The sequence below is a fragment of the Myotis nattereri genome, assembly GCF_964212035.1.
Source record: "Myotis nattereri genome assembly, chromosome: 15".
Classification (NCBI taxonomy): domain Eukaryota; kingdom Metazoa; phylum Chordata; class Mammalia; order Chiroptera; family Vespertilionidae; genus Myotis; species Myotis nattereri.
In genome coordinates, this window is record NC_138090.1 from 53,733,507 (window position 1) to 53,752,476 (window position 18,970).

At 42.1% G+C, this 18,970-nt stretch overlaps 1 protein-coding gene across 1 annotated transcript; it reads left to right on the forward strand.

The window, feature by feature from the left end:
• The first annotated feature begins 3,820 nt into the window (after positions 1-3,820).
• LOC308530461 (uncharacterized protein) lies at positions 3,821-16,804 on the forward strand. Its single transcript, XM_081107130.1, has 4 exons — positions 3,821-4,355; positions 7,070-7,196; positions 12,826-12,899; positions 13,976-16,804. Exons 1-4 carry the CDS (start codon positions 4,341-4,343, stop codon positions 15,698-15,700), a joined length of 1,941 nt encoding a protein of 646 aa, XP_080963256.1. The 5' UTR covers positions 3,821-4,340; the 3' UTR covers positions 15,701-16,804.
• The last annotated feature ends 2,166 nt before the right edge of the window (positions 16,805-18,970 follow it).

Below are 18,970 nucleotides of genomic sequence, written 5' to 3' on the forward strand. Positions count from 1 at the left end.
ACCAGAAGATACAGGGTAGCTGAATGGTTAGGAAAATAAAACGCATACATATGCAGTCTAAATGAGACCCACTTCAGATCAAAAGACAGCATGAAAGTCAAGGGTTGGGAAAGAGTTATTTCATCTCTACCTTTCGGTCCCAAAGATTCTTTTCTACAGAGAATTTTGCTGCAGTGAGAGATGTAGTTGTGGACTGTGTACATTTACTAGGTAGGAGAATAAGTGTGCTCAGAGGTAGCTGATCCATATGGAAACCCTGACTCTTTTTTAAAAAAATATATTTTATTGATTTTTTACAGAGAGGAAGGGAGAGGGATAGAGAGTTAGAAACATCAATCAGCCGCCTCCTCCACACCTCCCACTGGGGATGTGCCCGCAACCAAGGTACATACCCTTGACCAGACTGGAACCTGGGACCTTTCAGTCCACAGGCTGATGCTCTATCCATTGGGCCAAACCTGTTAGGGCGGAAACGCTGACTCTTAAAGATGTCAGCATCTGAACAGATTTTCAATACCCAGAAGGTTTTAGAAGGAGCTGGAGCAGGTCAGAGCAGGCCTGCTGGGAATCTCAGGTAAAGATGACTCTCTTTTATGTGACCCACTTAATTGATGGCTTTACATTTTGCTTCTAAAATTTGGAAACCCAATAAAGGAAAAAAAACTGTGCCCTTGGAGGGGAAAACCAGTGATTTCATGAAAATGAAAATTTTAAAATGCCAGGATTGCAATACTAATGTGAGACATAACATAGCCTTTAAACGAGAGGCCATAATGGAGGGATACTTCATAATCATAAAGGGATCAATTTCTGCATGCAAAGTACCTGAGTGTGTCAAGCAAATATTGGAGGACATGGGGGCAGAGAAGGATCTTTTTTCACTGGTTTTTTGGATATTGATTTGTAGGACTTTGTGAAACAGGGGTACTAGACGCTTCAGGATGTGTGACTTGAAATCACGTTGTCCCATCTGATAGACTGTATTTTACCTGATGTATTAGACTCGCAGTGGTTCTCAACCTTCTGGCCCTTTAAATACATTTCCTCATGTTGTGAGCCAACCATAAAATCATTTTCGTTGCTACTTCATAATTGTTATGTTGCTGTTGTTATGAATCGTCATGTAAATATCTGATATGCAGGATGGTCTTAGGCGACCCCTGTGAAAGGGTCGTTCGACCGCCAAAGGGGTCGCGACCCACAGGTTGAGAACCGCTGTGAGAATCTTTGAATGCACAGAGCATTAATTTTAGTGACAAGTTTATTTCAACCTTTATTTCAAGATTCCTTCTCCCTCTTTTTTTAAAAATATATTTTATTGATTTTTCACAGAGCAGAATGGAGAGGGATAGAGAGTCAGAAACATCAATGAGAGGAACATTGATCAGCTGCCTCCTGCACGCCTCCCACTGGGGATGTGCCCGCAACCACGGTACACGCCCTTGGCAGGAATCCAAACTGGGATCTTTCAGTCCGTAGGCCAGCGCTCTAACCACCCAGCCAAACCGGTTAGGGCTCCTTCTCCCTCTTAATGCTTTTGCCACAGCTGCCATTTACTCGCTAGCACCCTAATAAAGGCACAGCCCCTCTATCTGGGGTGCCTTGTGCCATCAGAGGGCACCTGGCCCTTTCCTCCTTTTAAAGAAGTAAAATAAACGCCCTCTCGCTGCTCCAGTCTCTTCTCTCCCTTGTGAATCCTTTCGCAGCCGCGTCACCAGCCAAACCCTGACGATGACGCGGGAAACTCCCCCAGGAAGGGCTGTCCCTGTGGGAGGAGGTGCGGGGACCCGGGGCTGCCCCCTCGCTCCTGCCCCGCCCTCCCTCCCTCTGTCCCTGCACAGGCCTGGCCGCCGGGCTCGGCCCCGCCCCCATCGCGGAGCCGCTCAGCTCAGGCTCTGGCCCCGCCCACCCCGCAGGGAGGCGCATGCGCAGTTCCTTGCAGACCCGGAAGCGGCCGTGGAGGGGAAGGTGGCGGTTCCCCCTGAGGAGGGTGTTTGTCTTTAAAGCTGACGCTCCGCCCCCCTCCCCGCAGGGAAGGCTGAGGGCGCTGCGGGCGCTGAAGTCCTTGTTGGGGTCCCCGCCCCGGAGCCGCTCTCAGCGGTGAGTCCGCGTCCCGGGAGGCTGCGCGGTGCGGGCGCCACGTTCCTTTGGGAGGAAACGGAGGCCCCGGCCCGGGGTCTCTCCGCCTGAGGCTGTGGCCACCGCCTGCCGCGCGGTTTTCCCGCTGAAAACCGTTCCCGGGGCCGCCGGTGCTCCCCGCGGGGCTGAGAGTCTGCGTGAGGGGGTCCCCGCCCTTTGCGCCCCTCCCCCCGCCCGGCGCTTCCCGCCCAAAGAGCCCGGATGGCTCCCGGCCTGGGGGTCTGCACCCCCCCCTAGGCCCACCCCCATTTAATAAGGGGTCTGCGTGCCCGGGGAGCACAGTGTCCATGGGGGGGCTCAGGGGGAGGACGCGGTGTCCCCTGAAGAGGCGACCTGCCCGCAGGGAGGGGCTTTGTGGGCGCGGTGACTGCGGGGGGCGGGGACCCAGGCTGGGGGGTCAGGAGAGGGAGTGAGAGACAGACACGTGGGCGGGAGGAAGGGCAGCGAGGGGTCCACAGAGAGGGGCTCATAGGGGGTGTGGGGGGGACTGGACGGCGACGGTAGGAGTGAGGGGGTCACTGGGGAAAGTGGCCTGAGGAGGAAGGAAGTGGAGACACAGGGAGGAGGGGGAGCCCAGAGAGAGGAAGGGGGGCTGAGAGGGAGCGGGTCCTGGGGAGCAGAAGTGGGGGCCGCACAGGAGGAGGCACTTGAGACAGAGACACGGGTTCAGAGGGGAAGAGTTGGGGAGCGAGTGCAGGGACTGAAAGGGGGGCTCAGGGATGAGGGAGCAGAGGGAGCAGCCCTGAGTCCGCAGCTGTGGGAGCGGACAGACGGGAACAGGCAGCAGAGGGGCCGCGGGCGTGGGGAGGGGGAGACGCAGACGTGTGTGGAGATGGAGCCTCAGAGACCAGGAGACAGAGCCCCTGAAGGCAAGTAGGTTTCAGGAGTTTCATGGTCCAGGTGTAGGACAGACAGAGAGAAAAGGGGAGAGAGATCAGGGGAAAGGGGGACACAGGAAAGGACCACAGTGGAGAGAAAGGGAGCAGGAGACAGACAGATCCACAGACAGAAATACATAGTAGTTGGAGGAGGGGAACCCTGATCTGGGTGAGGGGTGAGCTGATGGGATGTGGATGATTCACTTGTGATATATAGGCTGTGGTGATTATATATATATAATTTCTGAGAGGTAAGGAGAGGAAGAGAGAGAGAGAAACATCACTGACTGGAGACAATCATTGATCAGCTGCCTCCCGCTCGCCCCACACTAGGGATCAAACCTGCAACCTGGCCATATGCCCTGACTAGGAATCTCACCATGACCTCCTGGTTCATAGGTCCAAGCTCAACTAGTGAGCATGCCACCTAAGGATGCCTTTATATATTTAATTTAACAGCTGAATTGTCTTAGTTATACAGATTGAATGAGAATTATAAATCTACAGTTCATAAGGTTTGGTATTTTATAATAATTTGCTGTCAATTGCAACCCTTATTCACTCAGAGGGGAGAGACTTGTCTGTTGGTCATGGGTCCCTTGTCATTTCCTGGGATGGCAACAAGGAGGTGACCTGTGTCTGTCACCACCTGATGCTTTTTAAGGAATATTAGAAGCCTTAGGTTTGTTGCTGTGGTGTTTTATATATGTGTGTGTCTGTTCCATGGATTTACTTTTTCTATGTCTGACACTTAAATTTATTTTTTAAATACATCCTTAGATAAATCCCCTGGGTCTTCTCAGATCCCCTGAGGAGCTTAAAGAAATGCCCTCAGGGGCACTTTCCCCCATGGAGTTGGACAGATGCTCTGGGTGGGGCATCATTGGTTACTGAGGGTCTCCAGGTGATTGGAAGGTGAGGACAGGGATAGCAGGAGGGTTGCAGGATGCCTTTGTGAAAGTGGGAAGCAGACTTTGTTCAGGGGAGGTAAGGGGATGCTCTTTGGTTTCGGGGGTCAGGACAGTAGCTGACATTCTTATTTCTGTAGGAGTTTGTGGATGTCTTCGGAAGGAGAGACACATGAAGACACACCCTCAAAAATTCACAGTGTGGTCTCCAAGTAGGAGCTCAGTGATCCTCACTCTCTCCTGTGACCAAGGACAGGAGGGGTGGCCTTTTCTGCATTTCCGGGTCCTTCTGACTGTGAGTGTCGTGTGAGCTGATTGAGACGCTGTGCTGACGTCTTTGAAGGCACATTCTGTGACTCCTCAACATACCCTCTCCTGAGAAAACATCCCAGTCCCTGATCAGGACCAGGACCAAATGGCTGCTTGTCAGGTAAAAGATGTGTCCTGAGTCACAGGCTACGTTTGCTTTTCCTCTGACATCTGTGGATTTAGAACCTGCCACTTTCGATGTTGGTGCTATTCATGTTCTTTTCTTTTACTTATTTAATTACAATTTTTCTTATGATGGTGATGGTCAGCAGTTTATATAGTTTTGTCCTTTAGCCAAAGCCTTCTCTGCATTCATGTTATGCAGGCTCCACCAGGTCAAGATTTCCCACCTTTAATTGATGATTTTCAACTACTGAAAACATCCCTCTCTGATCAATCCCCTTGGGAAGGCAGCCATGTCTAACATCCCAGTGGGAAAAGGCCAGAGGCTTGGGTATCAGTGAAGAAGGGAAATGTTGGTTTTAGGTTCAGTGGCTGCAGCATCAGCTCTAGAATAGGGGTAAGAAAATGCACCTTTTACTGCTCACAATAGCTCAGAAAGTTCTGAAGAGTAAAGAGAAGAGACTTGTTCACTATATTAGTAAGAAAGACTTGCTATTTAAATATATCTTTAGCGTACAGAACATGAGAGGTACACATGGATTGACACTTGCAAAAATTAATGTTTGGCCCTAACCGCTATGGCTCAGTGGATGGAGCGTCGGCCTGTGGACTGAAGAGTCCCTGGTTCGATTCTGGTCAGGGGCATGTACCTTGGTTGTGGCCACATCCCCAGTTGGGGGCTGTGCAGGAGGCAGCTGATCGATGTTTCTCTTTCATCGATGTTTCTGACTCTATCCCTCTCCCTTCCTCTCTGTAAAAAACCAATAAAATATATTTTAAAAAATTAATGTTTATATATGACCATTTTCACATAAGGACTTGCTGATTTATGTATTTTTGCTATGACATGTCCTTTTCTGTTATCCATTGTTCCAGTTCCCCTGATATTCCCTTGGCTGAGATGCTCAATCGGAGAATTTATTGAGAGATATGCACAGACCTTCCAGAAGACCCCCCACCCCCACTTTCATCTTAGCTTCTATTTGCTTAGAAAAATAAAAGCCCTACTTTTATTTCCTACAAATCACTGACTTTTGACATGGGCGCTTCAACCAATCAGGCCTTCTTGCTGCAAATTTTTATTATATTCTACACTCATTCATGGATATAGTCAACATAATCACTTTTTATATTGTCTAGAAAGTTTATAAGAATCATATTGTTAATGTATCTTCAATTCAATTAAATTTCTATGATTGTAGCTCTCCACTAATGACACATAAAAATTTACAAATAAATGAGCGACTAAGATATTTTATAGGTCTAACATATTTTCTATGATTATGTGAGTTCATCTTATATAATACACAAAGGGTATCATTCACATGGAGGTTCATGAAATGTGTGGAATCACAAAATAACCTTGATTTCATTGACATGACAATTCTTTTTTTTATCCATTTTAAATTGTAGGTAAGTTATTACATCTGTGTCTGTCTCTACATAAAATATTAACATTGTTTGAGCTATATTTTCTTACTTGTTTAACCTGTTTTTATTCTTCTCAGTTACAGAAACTGCTGTGAATATTCATGAGTTTACAGGTATTGACCTGTGTTTGTTTGTTTTTTAATTGTAGCTTGAGTTTGGAATAAAATTGCAGGTTTACCTTTTATTATATGTTTCACAAAATATTTTTCTTTCTTTTTTTTAATATATTTTTTATTGATTAAGATATTACATATGTGTCCTTATCCCCACGTTGCCCCCTACCTCCCCCCCAAATATTTTTCTATCAAAGGCAGAATAATCTTGTTCTAAGAATTCTCATAGTAAATTTTCTTATTTTTTCTTATTTATTATTATTTTTTTAAAATATATTTTTGATTTTTTTACAGAGAGGAAGGGAGAGGTATAGAGAGTTAGAAACATCGATAAGAGAGAAACATCGATCAGCTGCCTCTTGCACATGCCCCACTGGGGATGTGCCTGCAACCAAGTTTACATGCCCTTGACCAGAATCGAACCTGGGACCCCTCAGTCCGCAGGCTGACGCTCCATCCACTGAGCCAAACCGGTTAGGGCTCATAGTAAATTTTCAAATAGGATTTTGGTTTCTATGTGTCCTATTCCATGAGAACTATAAATTCCATTGAAAAATACTTTCACTCAAAAGTTATGTATGAATTTTTTCCTGTGTTTTCTGTGTATTCAGAAGTATGACAAATGGACCAGAAACATTGGCATCACAAGTGAAAAGTGAGCTTGTTACACATGTGGAAACACAGGCCCCATCCGAGAACCTGGATCAGAATCTGTATTTTTAGAAAAGTGCAGTCGTGGTTGACTGTGTTACACTTCAGGCCGTAATTATGCTTCCAACTGAGCATGGCATCTCCAGCTGAGAAATACACACCACAGACCCTGAACGATGCAAACACAGCCCTCAGAAACCCATATGCCCATGTTGATGCCCTAATTTTAAAGTTTATTTTCCTGAAAAGTAAAGTCTGTACCATGAATTTTGGGATATGTGTCATCCTCACTTGTTAATGTTAGAAAACATTGGAGAATGTTACTGGGCAAAGTGATCTTATTGGGTGATTCAGGATATTCCCCTTGGTCAAAACCTCTTCTCCTAACACAGTTTTCTTTTTTGTTTGTTTCTTTTTTTTCCTTCATTTTTTTCTTTATCTCCTAACACTGTTTTCACATTGGCTGACATTACGAACTCTTCTGGTGACCTCTTGATAAACTTATCTTTTCTTTCAGGGACTGTTGACCTTCAGGGATGTGGCCATAGATTTCTCTCAGGAGGAGTGGGAATACCTGGACCCAGCTCAGCGGAAGTTATACATGGATGTGATGTCGGAGAACTACAGCAACGTGGCCTCCCTGGGTGAGGATGACTTCCTTCCCGAATTCCTCCTCCACTTGCAGTGTTTTGTTTCCTTTATTATTTTAACATCTTTAGGAGGCTTCTGCTTTTTAGGGTAGACTTTCTGATTCTTGCTCTTAGGAAAAAAATGGGGGTATTCTGGTTTAGAAAAAAAGGCTTTGTTATGTATGTGAATTAGGAGCTCAATGTTTGAAAATTTTATTTGTTGTCTAGACTAATTAAGGTTCTGTCAGGAAACAGCATTTTGGAAAATAATTTTCTAGAATATTCAAACATTTTGCCATGTCTTCTTGCCAGTGGAGAAACTGGATTGGAAATAGAAGAATCTCTATCAAAACTCATGTTCCATCTATATATATAAAAGCCTAAGCGACCTTTATGACGGAACAACCAAACAACCAGTTGCTATGATGCACACTGACCACCAGGGGACAGTCACTTGACACAGGAGCTGCCCCCAGCCCGCAGGTCCCGATCTCTGATGGGGCCTGCCCTGCTGGCCAACCTCTGGTCCCTCCCCAGAGCCAGCAGGCCGCCGGGCTGGGATGGTTGGGATTTGGGGAAGGCAATCAATTGAAGTGTTTCTCTCACATTGCTGGGGTCCAACCCCAGCAGGTCCAGGGGTCCCCAGAGGTGTGGACGGAGTCGGCGAAGAAGGAAAGTCTTGGAGACAGCGTTCAGTTGATCAGCAGCCTAGCCAGGATCTCTTGCCAGGATCTCCAGCCAGGTTTTCCAGGTTCTGTAGCCATGTTCCCTCGCTAGGTTCTCCAGCCAGGTTCAGTCACCAGGTTCTAGTCAGGTTCTCTTGCCATGTTCTATCCAGGTTCTGTAGCCAGGTTCTGTCTCGAGGATCTTCAGCCAGGTTCTCTTGCTAGGTCTGTCTCTAGGTTCTGTGGCCAGTTTCTGTCCAGGATCTTTTGCCATGTTCTTTCGCTAGGTTCTGTCTCCAGTTTCCGTCCAGCATCTTTTGCCATGTTCTCTCCAGCAAAGTTCTTCTGTCTCTAGGTTCTGTGTAGGTTCTGTGTCTAGGTTCTGTGTGTAGGTTCTGTGTCCTGTTGTCTTGTTACATCTGTATTTATACCAGTTGATTCCAATCCTATCAATCTCTATTCCAAAGGTTAGGGCGTTTCTTATCTCCATTCCAGGGAGTAAAGATTATGTAGCTTAAGCATGATTGTTCGTAGTTAAAGTGATTAATTACCCGCCTGGCACTTAGTTAAGGGGTTTTATTCCCTCCCTAACTTCAGGGGAAAATCCCTACCTGGGGAAACAACCTTTCTCAGAGAGGAGACCTTGGTTAAAACACATAGTGCCAAGAAGGTGAGCAAACATATTAAGAACAGTATGCCATATATGCCAGGTCCCTTGAAACAGCAAGGATGGACCGGCTCCCAGCATCACATTGCTCGCTCTCTCTCTCTCTCTCTCTCTCTCGCTCTCTCTCGCTCTTGCTCTCGCTCTCGCTCTCCGCAACCTCACCCCCTCCCTATCTTCTCCCTCCTTCCTTTCCACTCTCTCAAAAAAAAAAAAAATTTTTTTTGGAAAAATTTTCCTCCTGTGAGGATTAACAACAACAAACAAAAGGAGTAACCAATGATTGCCTAGATGAGTGGCACATATATCAGTGTTTCTCCATCTCTCTTTCTCTCTCCCTCAACAATAAATAAAAAATATAAAAACAATATTAAAAAAGAATAAGAAAGAGCACAAACAGAAAAAACGGTAGTATCTCTTCCCAGGTAAGTGGGAATGAGGAAGCAGATGACATAGGTGAGAAGTCCAAAGGTCATGGAGGAAGCCAGACCTTCCAGTTTGGTTGGGAAGCTGTGTTTCAGTGGGAAGGATTTTGAGAAGCTCAGGTTTGTCAGTTGCTGTCGTAGGGGGACAGACCGTCTCCAATAGGACCCATGCACGTGCATCCTCTCCGGACTCTGCTTCTGCCCCCGGGACTGCCGTCCTCACATTAGCAGTGAGGCCATGTCCGCCCCTTGGACTGTGAGGGCTCCTCTTTCATTGCCTTGGGGTCCTGGGATAATCTGTGCATGTTCTTGAGGAATTGTATTGTTAAGGTTTTTCTGTTGAAATTTTGTTTTTGTCTCTTGAAAGGATTGAGATGGAGGAATTGGTGGAGAAATCCCCGGAACACGGGGACAGGTGTGCTGTTCTCTGCTTTGTAATTTCTCATGCAATGTAGGCTTCAAACAAGACCCTGCAAAGTTTAGACTCAGGAATTTTATCACAGCATCATGCACCTCCCCAAAAGGAGAAAATCTAATTTTCTTTCACTTCACATCTTCCTTTTCCTATGTATTCTGCGGTTTCCTCGTGTTACAGTAGTTTGATGTGGCTATTTAACTCACAAAGTTTTTCAATAAGTTACTGCCGTATGTGGCCTTAGAACAAGGGACCTCAAACTTTTTAAACTGGGCCAGTTCACTGTCCCTCAGACCATTGGAGGGCCGGACTATAGTTTAAAAAAAAAACTATGAACAAATTCCTATGCACACTGCACATGGGAATGTCTTTCTCTGTCATATTTAAAGGAAATTACTACTGGGTATTTTATTCTGGCCTGGTAATTTCTATTTTTTAGTCATTTGAATACTTGGTTCCATGCTCTTCTGGCTTATAGAGTTTCTGCTGAGAAGTCAGATGATATTCTGATGGGTTTTCCTTTGTAGATTACTTCCTTCCTTTCCCTTGATGCTTTGAGAATTCTATTTTTTGTCATTAATTTTTGACAGTTTTAATACAATGCACCGTGGAGAGGGTCTCTTTGGATTGAGTTGAGTAAGTCTTCTATTTCCTTTTTGAATTTGAGGACCTAGTTCTTTACATAGGTTTGCGAAGTTCTCATCCACTATTTGTTTGAATAGGCTTTTAGTTCCCCTCTTCCTCTTAGTATGCCTATAATTCTTATATATGAGCCTTTTCTGATGGAGTCAGATAGTTCTCATAGAGCCCTTTCTTTCTTTTCATGCTCAGGTGTCTTCTTTCTTTGCTCTATCTGTTCAGCTCTGTTTCGTAGTCTCAGTAATTCACCCCTAATCTCCTAAATTGCATACTTTGTTTTCAAGCATTCTGATTGGTTATTTTTGAAAGTTTCAATCTATTTGTTAAAGTACTAATTTTGTTCAGTAATTTGTTTTCTGAGTGCATTGAATTGCTGGTATTTTATCACATCTTACTGAGTATTTTCAGAACTGTAATCTTAAATTCTGTGTTATTTCTGTCACATATTGGCGATGAGCTGAAGCTTGCTGTCTGGAGATTTTTTATTTTCTTTCTGAGCTTTCTCATAACCGTAGTTACTAATGCAATTTGTTAGTCTCCCCTGTTTAGGCATTTATTCTTGACCTTTCTGTAGCAGCTTTCCCTGCAGAGGACATTCTACCATTTTAGCAGGTGGCACTGAATTACAACATTATTAACTCTGTGAACTCCCAGAGCTGACTACAGCCGTGCTGCTTGGGTGGGTGTTTGTTTTGCCCTTATTGTAATGGTGATCCCAAACCTCTGTGGGTCCCCCCACAAGCCTCACCTGGTTATCCATCACAGAAGTCAACAGCGATTCTATTGCACTAGCTCTCTGTGTGCAGATACTATGCTCTTTGACCAAGGGCAACTGGAAGCGAGTTTTGGGAATCTAAGGGAAAGTAGTGCTCTGTGGCTACATTTCTTTGTCTGAATCACCATTGCCCGACAGCAGACAGCCATTGCAGAACCTCTATGCTGTGTCCTTGCCCAGGCATCTCTGTTGGCTCAGCTGCTATTCTCACTGCTCACCCTGCTGGAGAGCCCACTGAGACTCTCTGTCCTACCCCATGGAAACAACTAATACTACCAGCTTCCCCTGCTCTCTGGATGGAGCTGGTCGCCAGCTCCTACTGCAGGGCTGTATCCATGGCCATCTGGCCTCTCCTCCCTTCTTCCCCTTTTATTCCTGGTTGCCCACCTCTAGATGTTTCACTGCGCTGGTCTCTCAGTCAGGCTTTTATGTTAACCAGGGAATTCTTTGTTAAGTTATAGTTGATTAACTTGTTCAAGTTGTAGGAGGAGAGCCCTGGGTGATCTCTCTAGCCTCCATTTTTCTGATGTTGCTCCCCATGTCTTCAACTCTTAATTTTTTATCTGTTATCACGCCTTTTCACTATTCTGTATTTATATCACTCCATTTGGTGTGCAAAGTGGTAGATTTGTTAATGTCCCATATGGGCTTCTCTCTATCAAAATCTTCAATGTACTATGCAAGTTTTTTGATTCTTTAGCTTGGTCATATCTTTCATTGGTAATTCTGTTATATTTTTAAATTGATGCATTTTTACCTTGCCTTTTATGTTTGGTTCATTTCATAGATATTTGTATATTTGGACCATGTTTTTTAGTTTTTCTCAGTGTCTTAATATCTCTTGTTGGGGTTCAGGAATTTAAACAACCAGGCCTGCCGAAACCGGTTTGGCTTAGTGGATAGAGCTTCGGCCTGTGGACTGAAAGGTCCCAGGTTCAATTCCGGTCAAGGACATGTACCTTGGTTGCGGGCACATCCCCAGTAGGAGATGTGCAGGAGGCAGCTGATCGATGTTTCTCTCTCATCGATGTTTCTAACTCTCTATCTCTCTCCCTTCCTCTCTGTAAAAAAATCAATAAAATATATTTTAAACAAACAAACAAAAAAAAAACGAAAACAAAAAAACAACAACCAGGCCTTATAAACTTGCTTTTTGTAAGAGCAAATAAATAACAATAACCTGTGGCAAAAATTCTGATTTCTGTCAGAATTGTTTGGGGGCAGAGTGTGTGTAAGTTCCAAGTTTAAATAATTTTCTATTTCTTTCCTAAAACCCAAAATATCTTTTTGTATTGATAACTGTCTTCAGTATTACAGTCTCTGTAGTGTTTGAACAATTACCCACCTATTCTTTTTTTCATTCTTAAATATTTTTAAATTGATTTCAGAGAGGAAGGGAGAGGGAGAGAGCGATAGAAACATCAATGATGAGAGAGAATTATTATTATTTATTTTAAATAATTCTTTACTGTTGGAATTATTACATATGTCCCCCAGAGAGAGAATTATTGATTGGATGCCTCCTGCACCCTCCACACTGGGGATCAAGCTCACAACCTGGGCATGTGCCCTGACCAGGAATTGAACTGTGATGACTTGGTTCATAAGTTGATGCACAGCCACTGAGCCATGTGGGCCAGGCACCACTTTTTCTTTTTAGTAGCCATTACAATGTATTCACCATGTACCAGTAATGCCATTATTTTAGCACTCTGTATCATGCAAAACAGAAACACGTTCTTCAAGATGCTGCAAAACTGCAAGATCATTGAACAGACACAGTACCTCATCTCTACTCAGTGACGAATCTGGGAAGTGGAAGTTTTCTTAAAATACTGCCAATGTTTGCTAGGGTGTTTTCAAGTATTGGTGGCAAATGTAAGCAACTTTTTAACCCTCCTTGTTGTGACTTTTCCTAATTGTACCTTTCTTAGTCTTGCTTTGAACATTTAACTTAATTTTGGAGTACTCAAAAATGTCATTGGGTCAGTAATTGCTGATAAGTTCAGTGTCCATTCCCATGGGTGTCATAACTGTGAAACTTTATTTCATATCTTTCAGCTATCTTATCAGAAGACAACCAGGCCTTTCTGCAAAAGCCAAAAATAGGAGATTTATTCCCTAAAATAATACTGGTAAGATATGAAAGGTATGGCTTTGATAATGTACATTTAGTGAAAGCCTTAGAATTTGAGGAGGAGTGTTAGATGAGAAAAAATTATTTTAACATGGACAGAAGTAAATTGGTACAGTTATTCATAATAAAATCATTGTCAATTAATGATGTCAAAAATATTACACATTTGGTAATACTCCCAATTAAAATTAGTTATATTTGTAAACTAATGTATTTCTAAATATGAAGAACAAATATAATGTTTTTAATATTATACATTCTTGGAATGAAAATACTGAAAATCTATGAAAAATCTATTTTTCATAGATTAATCCTTCAGTGCAGCATAATCTATGCTGTAAATATAAGAATTACTGCAGTGTAGTGTGGGATTAAATTTCTAGTCATTTCTAGAATATAGTGATTTATAATGCACATACAAAATTTAAATGCAATTTGTTGACTTCTGTATTAAGTTGTCATTATACTTCTATTGAGAAATAATGTTTTTGATACAAATGTCTATAACTTTTATAAACTTAGGAATCTGTTTTTAAATATGTCTTTATTGATTTAAGAGAGAGGAAGGGAGAAGGAGAGAGAGAAATATCAATGATGAGAGAGAATCATTGACTGGCTGGTTGCCTGTTGCCCTGGTGATTAAGGCATGTGCTCCAACCAGGAATCAAACTGTGACCTCCTGGTTCATGGTTTGTTGCTCACAGCCTGAATCACATAAGCCTGGAAGGATTGTGTGTTTTTTGTGTGGTTTTTTGTTTTTTAAAATACATTTTATTGATTTTTTTACAGAGAGAAAGGGAGAGGGATAGAGAGTTAGAAACATTGATCAGCTGCCTTCTGCACGGATGTACCCGCAACCAAGGTACATTCCCTTGACTGGAATTGAACCTGGGACCCTTCAGTCTGCAGGCCCACACTCTATCCACTGAGCCAAACCAGTCAGGGCGATTGTGTGTGTTTTTTAGACACATCGTGGTTAATAGTTATCACAGAATAGTTATTTGAAAAAAAGAGTACATGTTTAAAGAAATTATAGCTGTCACTAAAGGTCTTTCCATCTTCAATGATTACCAGAATACATGCAATGAAGATAGAAGTTATCAATGCAAGGAGCATTGGAAAAATTTTAACCAAGGGTCAAATTCTAATATACATCAGAATATTCAGCTTCCAGAAAACCATTATAAAGGTGGAAAAGTCTTTAACCAATTGTCAAATCAAAATATACTTCAGTTTACTCGTACCGTGGCAAAAATAAACAAACGAAAATGTGACAAACCTTTGAAACAATCTTCAAATCATACTGAACGAGGTAACATTCATAACAGGGAGAAACCTTGCAAATATAATCCGTGTACGAGACTCTTCAGTCAAATACTCAATCTAAATAAACTTAAGAAAATCCGTACTGGAGAAAAACATTATAAATGTAAAGAATGTGGTAAAACATTTAATTTCCTTTCAAATATTCGTGAACATGAGAGAATTCATACTGGAGAGAAGCCTTATAAATGTGGAGAGTGTGGCAAAGCCTTCAGGAGGTCCTCGAAGTGTCGTCGTCATCAGAGTATTCATACCGGAGAGAAGCCTTATAAATGTAGAGAATGTGGTAAAGCCTTCAGTGAGTCCTCAATCCTTAATCAACATCAGAGAGTTCATACTGGAGAAAAGCCTTATAAATGTAAAGATTGTGGCAAAGCCTTCAGTGCAGCATCAAGTTTTGCTTATCATCAGAGAGTGCATACTGGAGAGAAGCCCTATAAATGTGGAGAATGTGGCAAAGCCTTCAGTATGGCATCAACACTTACTATTCACCAGAGAGTGCATACTGGAGAGAAGCCCTATAAATGTAGAGAATGTGGCAAAGCCTTCAGTACAGCATCAAACTTTGCTTATCATCAGAGAGTGCACACTGGAGAGAAGCCCTATAGATGTGGAGAATGTGGCAAAGCCTTCAGTGCTGCATCAACACTTACTTTTCATCAGAGAGTGCATACTGGAGAGAAGCCTTATAAATGTAGTGAATGTGGCAAAGTCTTCAGTGACTCCTCAAACCTTAATCGACATCAGAAACTTCATACTGGAGAGAAGCCTTATAAATGTAGAGAATGTGGCAAAGCCTTCAGTAGGTCCTCAATCCTTACTGTACATCAGAGAGTTCATACTGGAGAGAAGCCTTATAAATGTAGAGAGTGTGGCAAAGCCTTTACCAGATCCTCATCCCTTACTTATCATCAGAGAGTTCATACTGGAGAGAAGCCTTATAAATGTGGAGAATGTGGCAAAGCCTTTAGGAGATCCTCAATATGTATTCTTCATCAAAGTAGTCACACTGGAGAGAAGCCTTATAAATGTAGTGAATGTGGCAAGGCCTTCTGTAACTCTTCAAACCTTAAGCGACATCAGAAACTTCATACTGGAGAGAAGCCTTTTAAATGTAGAGAATGTGGCAAAGCCTTCATTGTGGTTACAGACCTTACTTATCATCAGAGAGTTCATACTGGAGAGAAGCCTTTTAAATGTAGAGAATGTGGCAAAGCTTTCAGCAGGTCCTCAGCCCTTACTGTACATCAGAGAGTTCATACTGGAGAGAAGCCTTATGAATGTAGAGAGTGTGGCAAAGCCTTTAGTAAATCCTCAAACCTTAGTAATCATCAGAGAGTTCATACTGGAGAGAAACTTGATAAATGTAGAGAATGTGGCAAAGCCTTTAACCAGTGTTCCTGCCCTATTGTACAGCAAAGAGTTCATAACTCCTTGCAGTTACAAGGAGTGCCATTATTACTTTACCAGCAGTGAGAACTTACTCAGCACCATAAAATTCATACTGTGATGAAGCCTGATGAATGTGAAAAATGTGGAAAAGCCTTTAAAGATATTCGTGATTTACTGTATATGAGAAACTTTATAGTGGAGGGAAACTTTACAGATATAAGGAGTGTGGGAAATCTTTTCCTTGTCAGTGCGATCTTATTGAACATCAGATAATTCATTGTGAAGAGAAGCCTTACAAATGTGAATAATTAGGAACATTTTTAAATGACCATTGGTGTCTTTCTCAACACAAAAAAAACTCATGTTGGAGAGAAGACCTAAAAATATAGTGAGTTTGTCAAAGCCTTTAATCAGGAGTGGGGTCTCACTCAACAAAAATATATTATGGAGTGAAACATTACCAAAGGAGAATGTGGCAGAGCTTTTAACCTGTACTCAAACATACTCGTAATTGGAGGGAATGAGTCTAAATAGAAACAGTAAAAATATAAATAATTTGCCCAAAGATTTAACCAATGTTCTAATTTCATTGAGCATGATCAAATTAAGCTTTAGAAATTGTAATACTTGTGCCAAAGTTTATATTCTCATTTATATGTTATTCAACATCTATTATTGCTGGAGTTAAGCCCAGGAAATATAAAGAATGTGGCAAAACAAAGTTTCACTCGGTACATGAACCGTATTTGACATTCAGAATTCATACTCAAGAGAAACAGTGAAAATGTAAACAATGTCCAAAAGTCTTTATTCCACATTCATAATTTATTCCTCACATTGAAATTCCTGGTAGAGGGAAACCCTAAAACCAAAGAATGTGGGAAGTCTTATAGCTGGACCTGCAGTCTCAGTCAATATCAGGAATTGCAATATGGACTTAATTCTAAGTTCATGATATAGGAGGAAAAGCTTTTGTTAAAAAGATATGCTTCTCAAAAGCCTAAAAAATTTTCCAAAGTATGTATTTGAAGTTAAATTTTAAAATATCACAGAATTCACACTAGATGAATAGTTGATACCTTTTAGGTATTAGTCTAAATGAGAATACTCATAGAGAATAATCCAATGTTTAAATGAACATGCCATTTTTAATATGTTTGAATATATTAAAAGAAGCAATGTTTCCATAAGTATAATTATTTAGTGTTGTCTATTTTTTATTGACATTATTTGAGACATATTGAAAAGTCAGTATTAATGTGATTCTGCTCCTATATCACTGATGCTACCATGTTTATTCCTGGTGTATGTATGAAATCCTGGGGTTGTTACTGCCTTAAAGACCTGTGAACTCTTGTATAGTGCATGCATTTCGCTGACATATACTTTTCCATGGAATATTGCATTTATTGCAAGGCACACTGCTTGAAGACCATCTAAACGGAGATTGTGGTTGACTTAGAATGTTGTTTTATGTCATCACGAAGGGCATTATACATTTTGACTAAATTTACCAATTACACTTACAGGAAAATATGGTGGCAGTTCTTTAAAATCCTGATGTATCTTCATAGTAGCCATAGGTAGAAGTGATGAACATTGGTTGATGTGGTGAAATAAAGAAGATATGAGGCATATCTGAGAACATATAAGACAACTCATCCTTAAGCGCATAAAATTATTATATGTTCATGTTTTCTAAATGATTAGCCTCCATTCAAAAGACCAGATGAAGCACAGTTATTACATTATTATATCAGAATGTCATGACCTTCCTGGCAAGTTCAGGATGACTTGAAGGAGGGCGGACGACACAATAAATGCACTATACAAAAAATATAAATTTAGAAGGCATTTGGGGTGCCAGGTGGAACCTCTTTCGTGAAGAACTCTGAGATTGGGTCCTGCTGACTTTGAATACACATTTCCTGTTTAGCAATGCATACAGGCAAACTAAAGGTAAATTTGGTATACAATGTAAAGATTATCAGGTCAGGAAATTGCCTCGAGCCATTGCAATCACAGCAGGGCTAACTTGTGCTGATATTCAGCCCTGCTAAATATCAAAGTCCATTGGCCTTCCAATTCTCTTTTGCACTTTTATGCTAAGTGCTGTTTGCTTTTGCCTCCAGCTTCAGAAGATTAGTAATATATCTTAAATGTTTGTAATGTGCATTTTGACAAATGCACTTACCGTTTTGTTTTTCATACTTTATTTAGAGTATGGGTGAACTGTTTTCTTTAAAAATAAATAAATAAATAAATAAATATGTATATATTTATATATATATATTTATAAATATATAAATACATATATATTAAAAATATATTTTTTAAACATTTTTATTGATTTCAGAGAGGAAGGAAGAGGAAGAGAGAGCTAGAAACATCCACGATGAGAGAGAATCATGGATCGGCTGCCTCTTACAAGTCTCCCACTGGGGATCGAGTCCACAACCTGGGCATGAGCCCTTGACCGGAATCAAGTCCAGGACCTTTCATTTCACAGACCGACACTCTATCCACTGAGCCAGACCGGCTAGGGCTTAAGTATATTTTTATTGATTTCAGAGAGAAAGGGAGAGGGACTAAGAGATCAAAACATCAATAAGGTGAGAGATTTATTGATTGGCTGCATCCTGCATGCCCCATACTTGGGATTGAGCCCACAACCCGGGCATGTGCCCTGTTGGGGAATGGAACCGCAAGGTAACACCTAACCACTGAGCCATGCTGGCCGGGCTATTTTAATTAATACAGCTGAGTGAGTGTGGATGTGTTCATGTGTTCAGCCTTCAAGGTTGTAGGTAACAGTATTGGAGCTGGTAATGCAGTATAGTTATGTCAGTAGCAAACCCTTTTCCCAGTGGCCTTGAACTTTAAATAATGTGGACAGATTTCTCCATTGTTGACATATTTTTCTTGTTCTTGTATCTAGGGGGACATTATGATAGTCACAATGAATATAAGTGTTTTTGAGAGTTCAGCTAAACTATGTTCTGATGTAGCTGCCATGGCCTTTATTTTCTTTAGCAAGGAGCTTTGAAGTGACATTCCCCTCTTCCACAATTGTGTGCACTACCTCAAGCCCTCTGTGCCCGTATTCAGGCCCCAGAGGAGCTCAGGCAGGGGTTGGCGACAGGTACTGGTCTGGGGAGACCAAAGGGAGGGTCGCTGAGGAGGGCAGCCAGGCACCATCTTGAGCACTAAGTGGCTTTGGTTCTGCAGTTCAGAGCTGCGAGGGGAGGAGAGTCGGAGCCGAGGTTCTGTCCCACTGCCGGACACTACTGCTGGCTTTCTCCACTTCCCTCCCTGTGTCAGGAAGTCTTCAGTTTTCTAAATAACTGTTTTGTT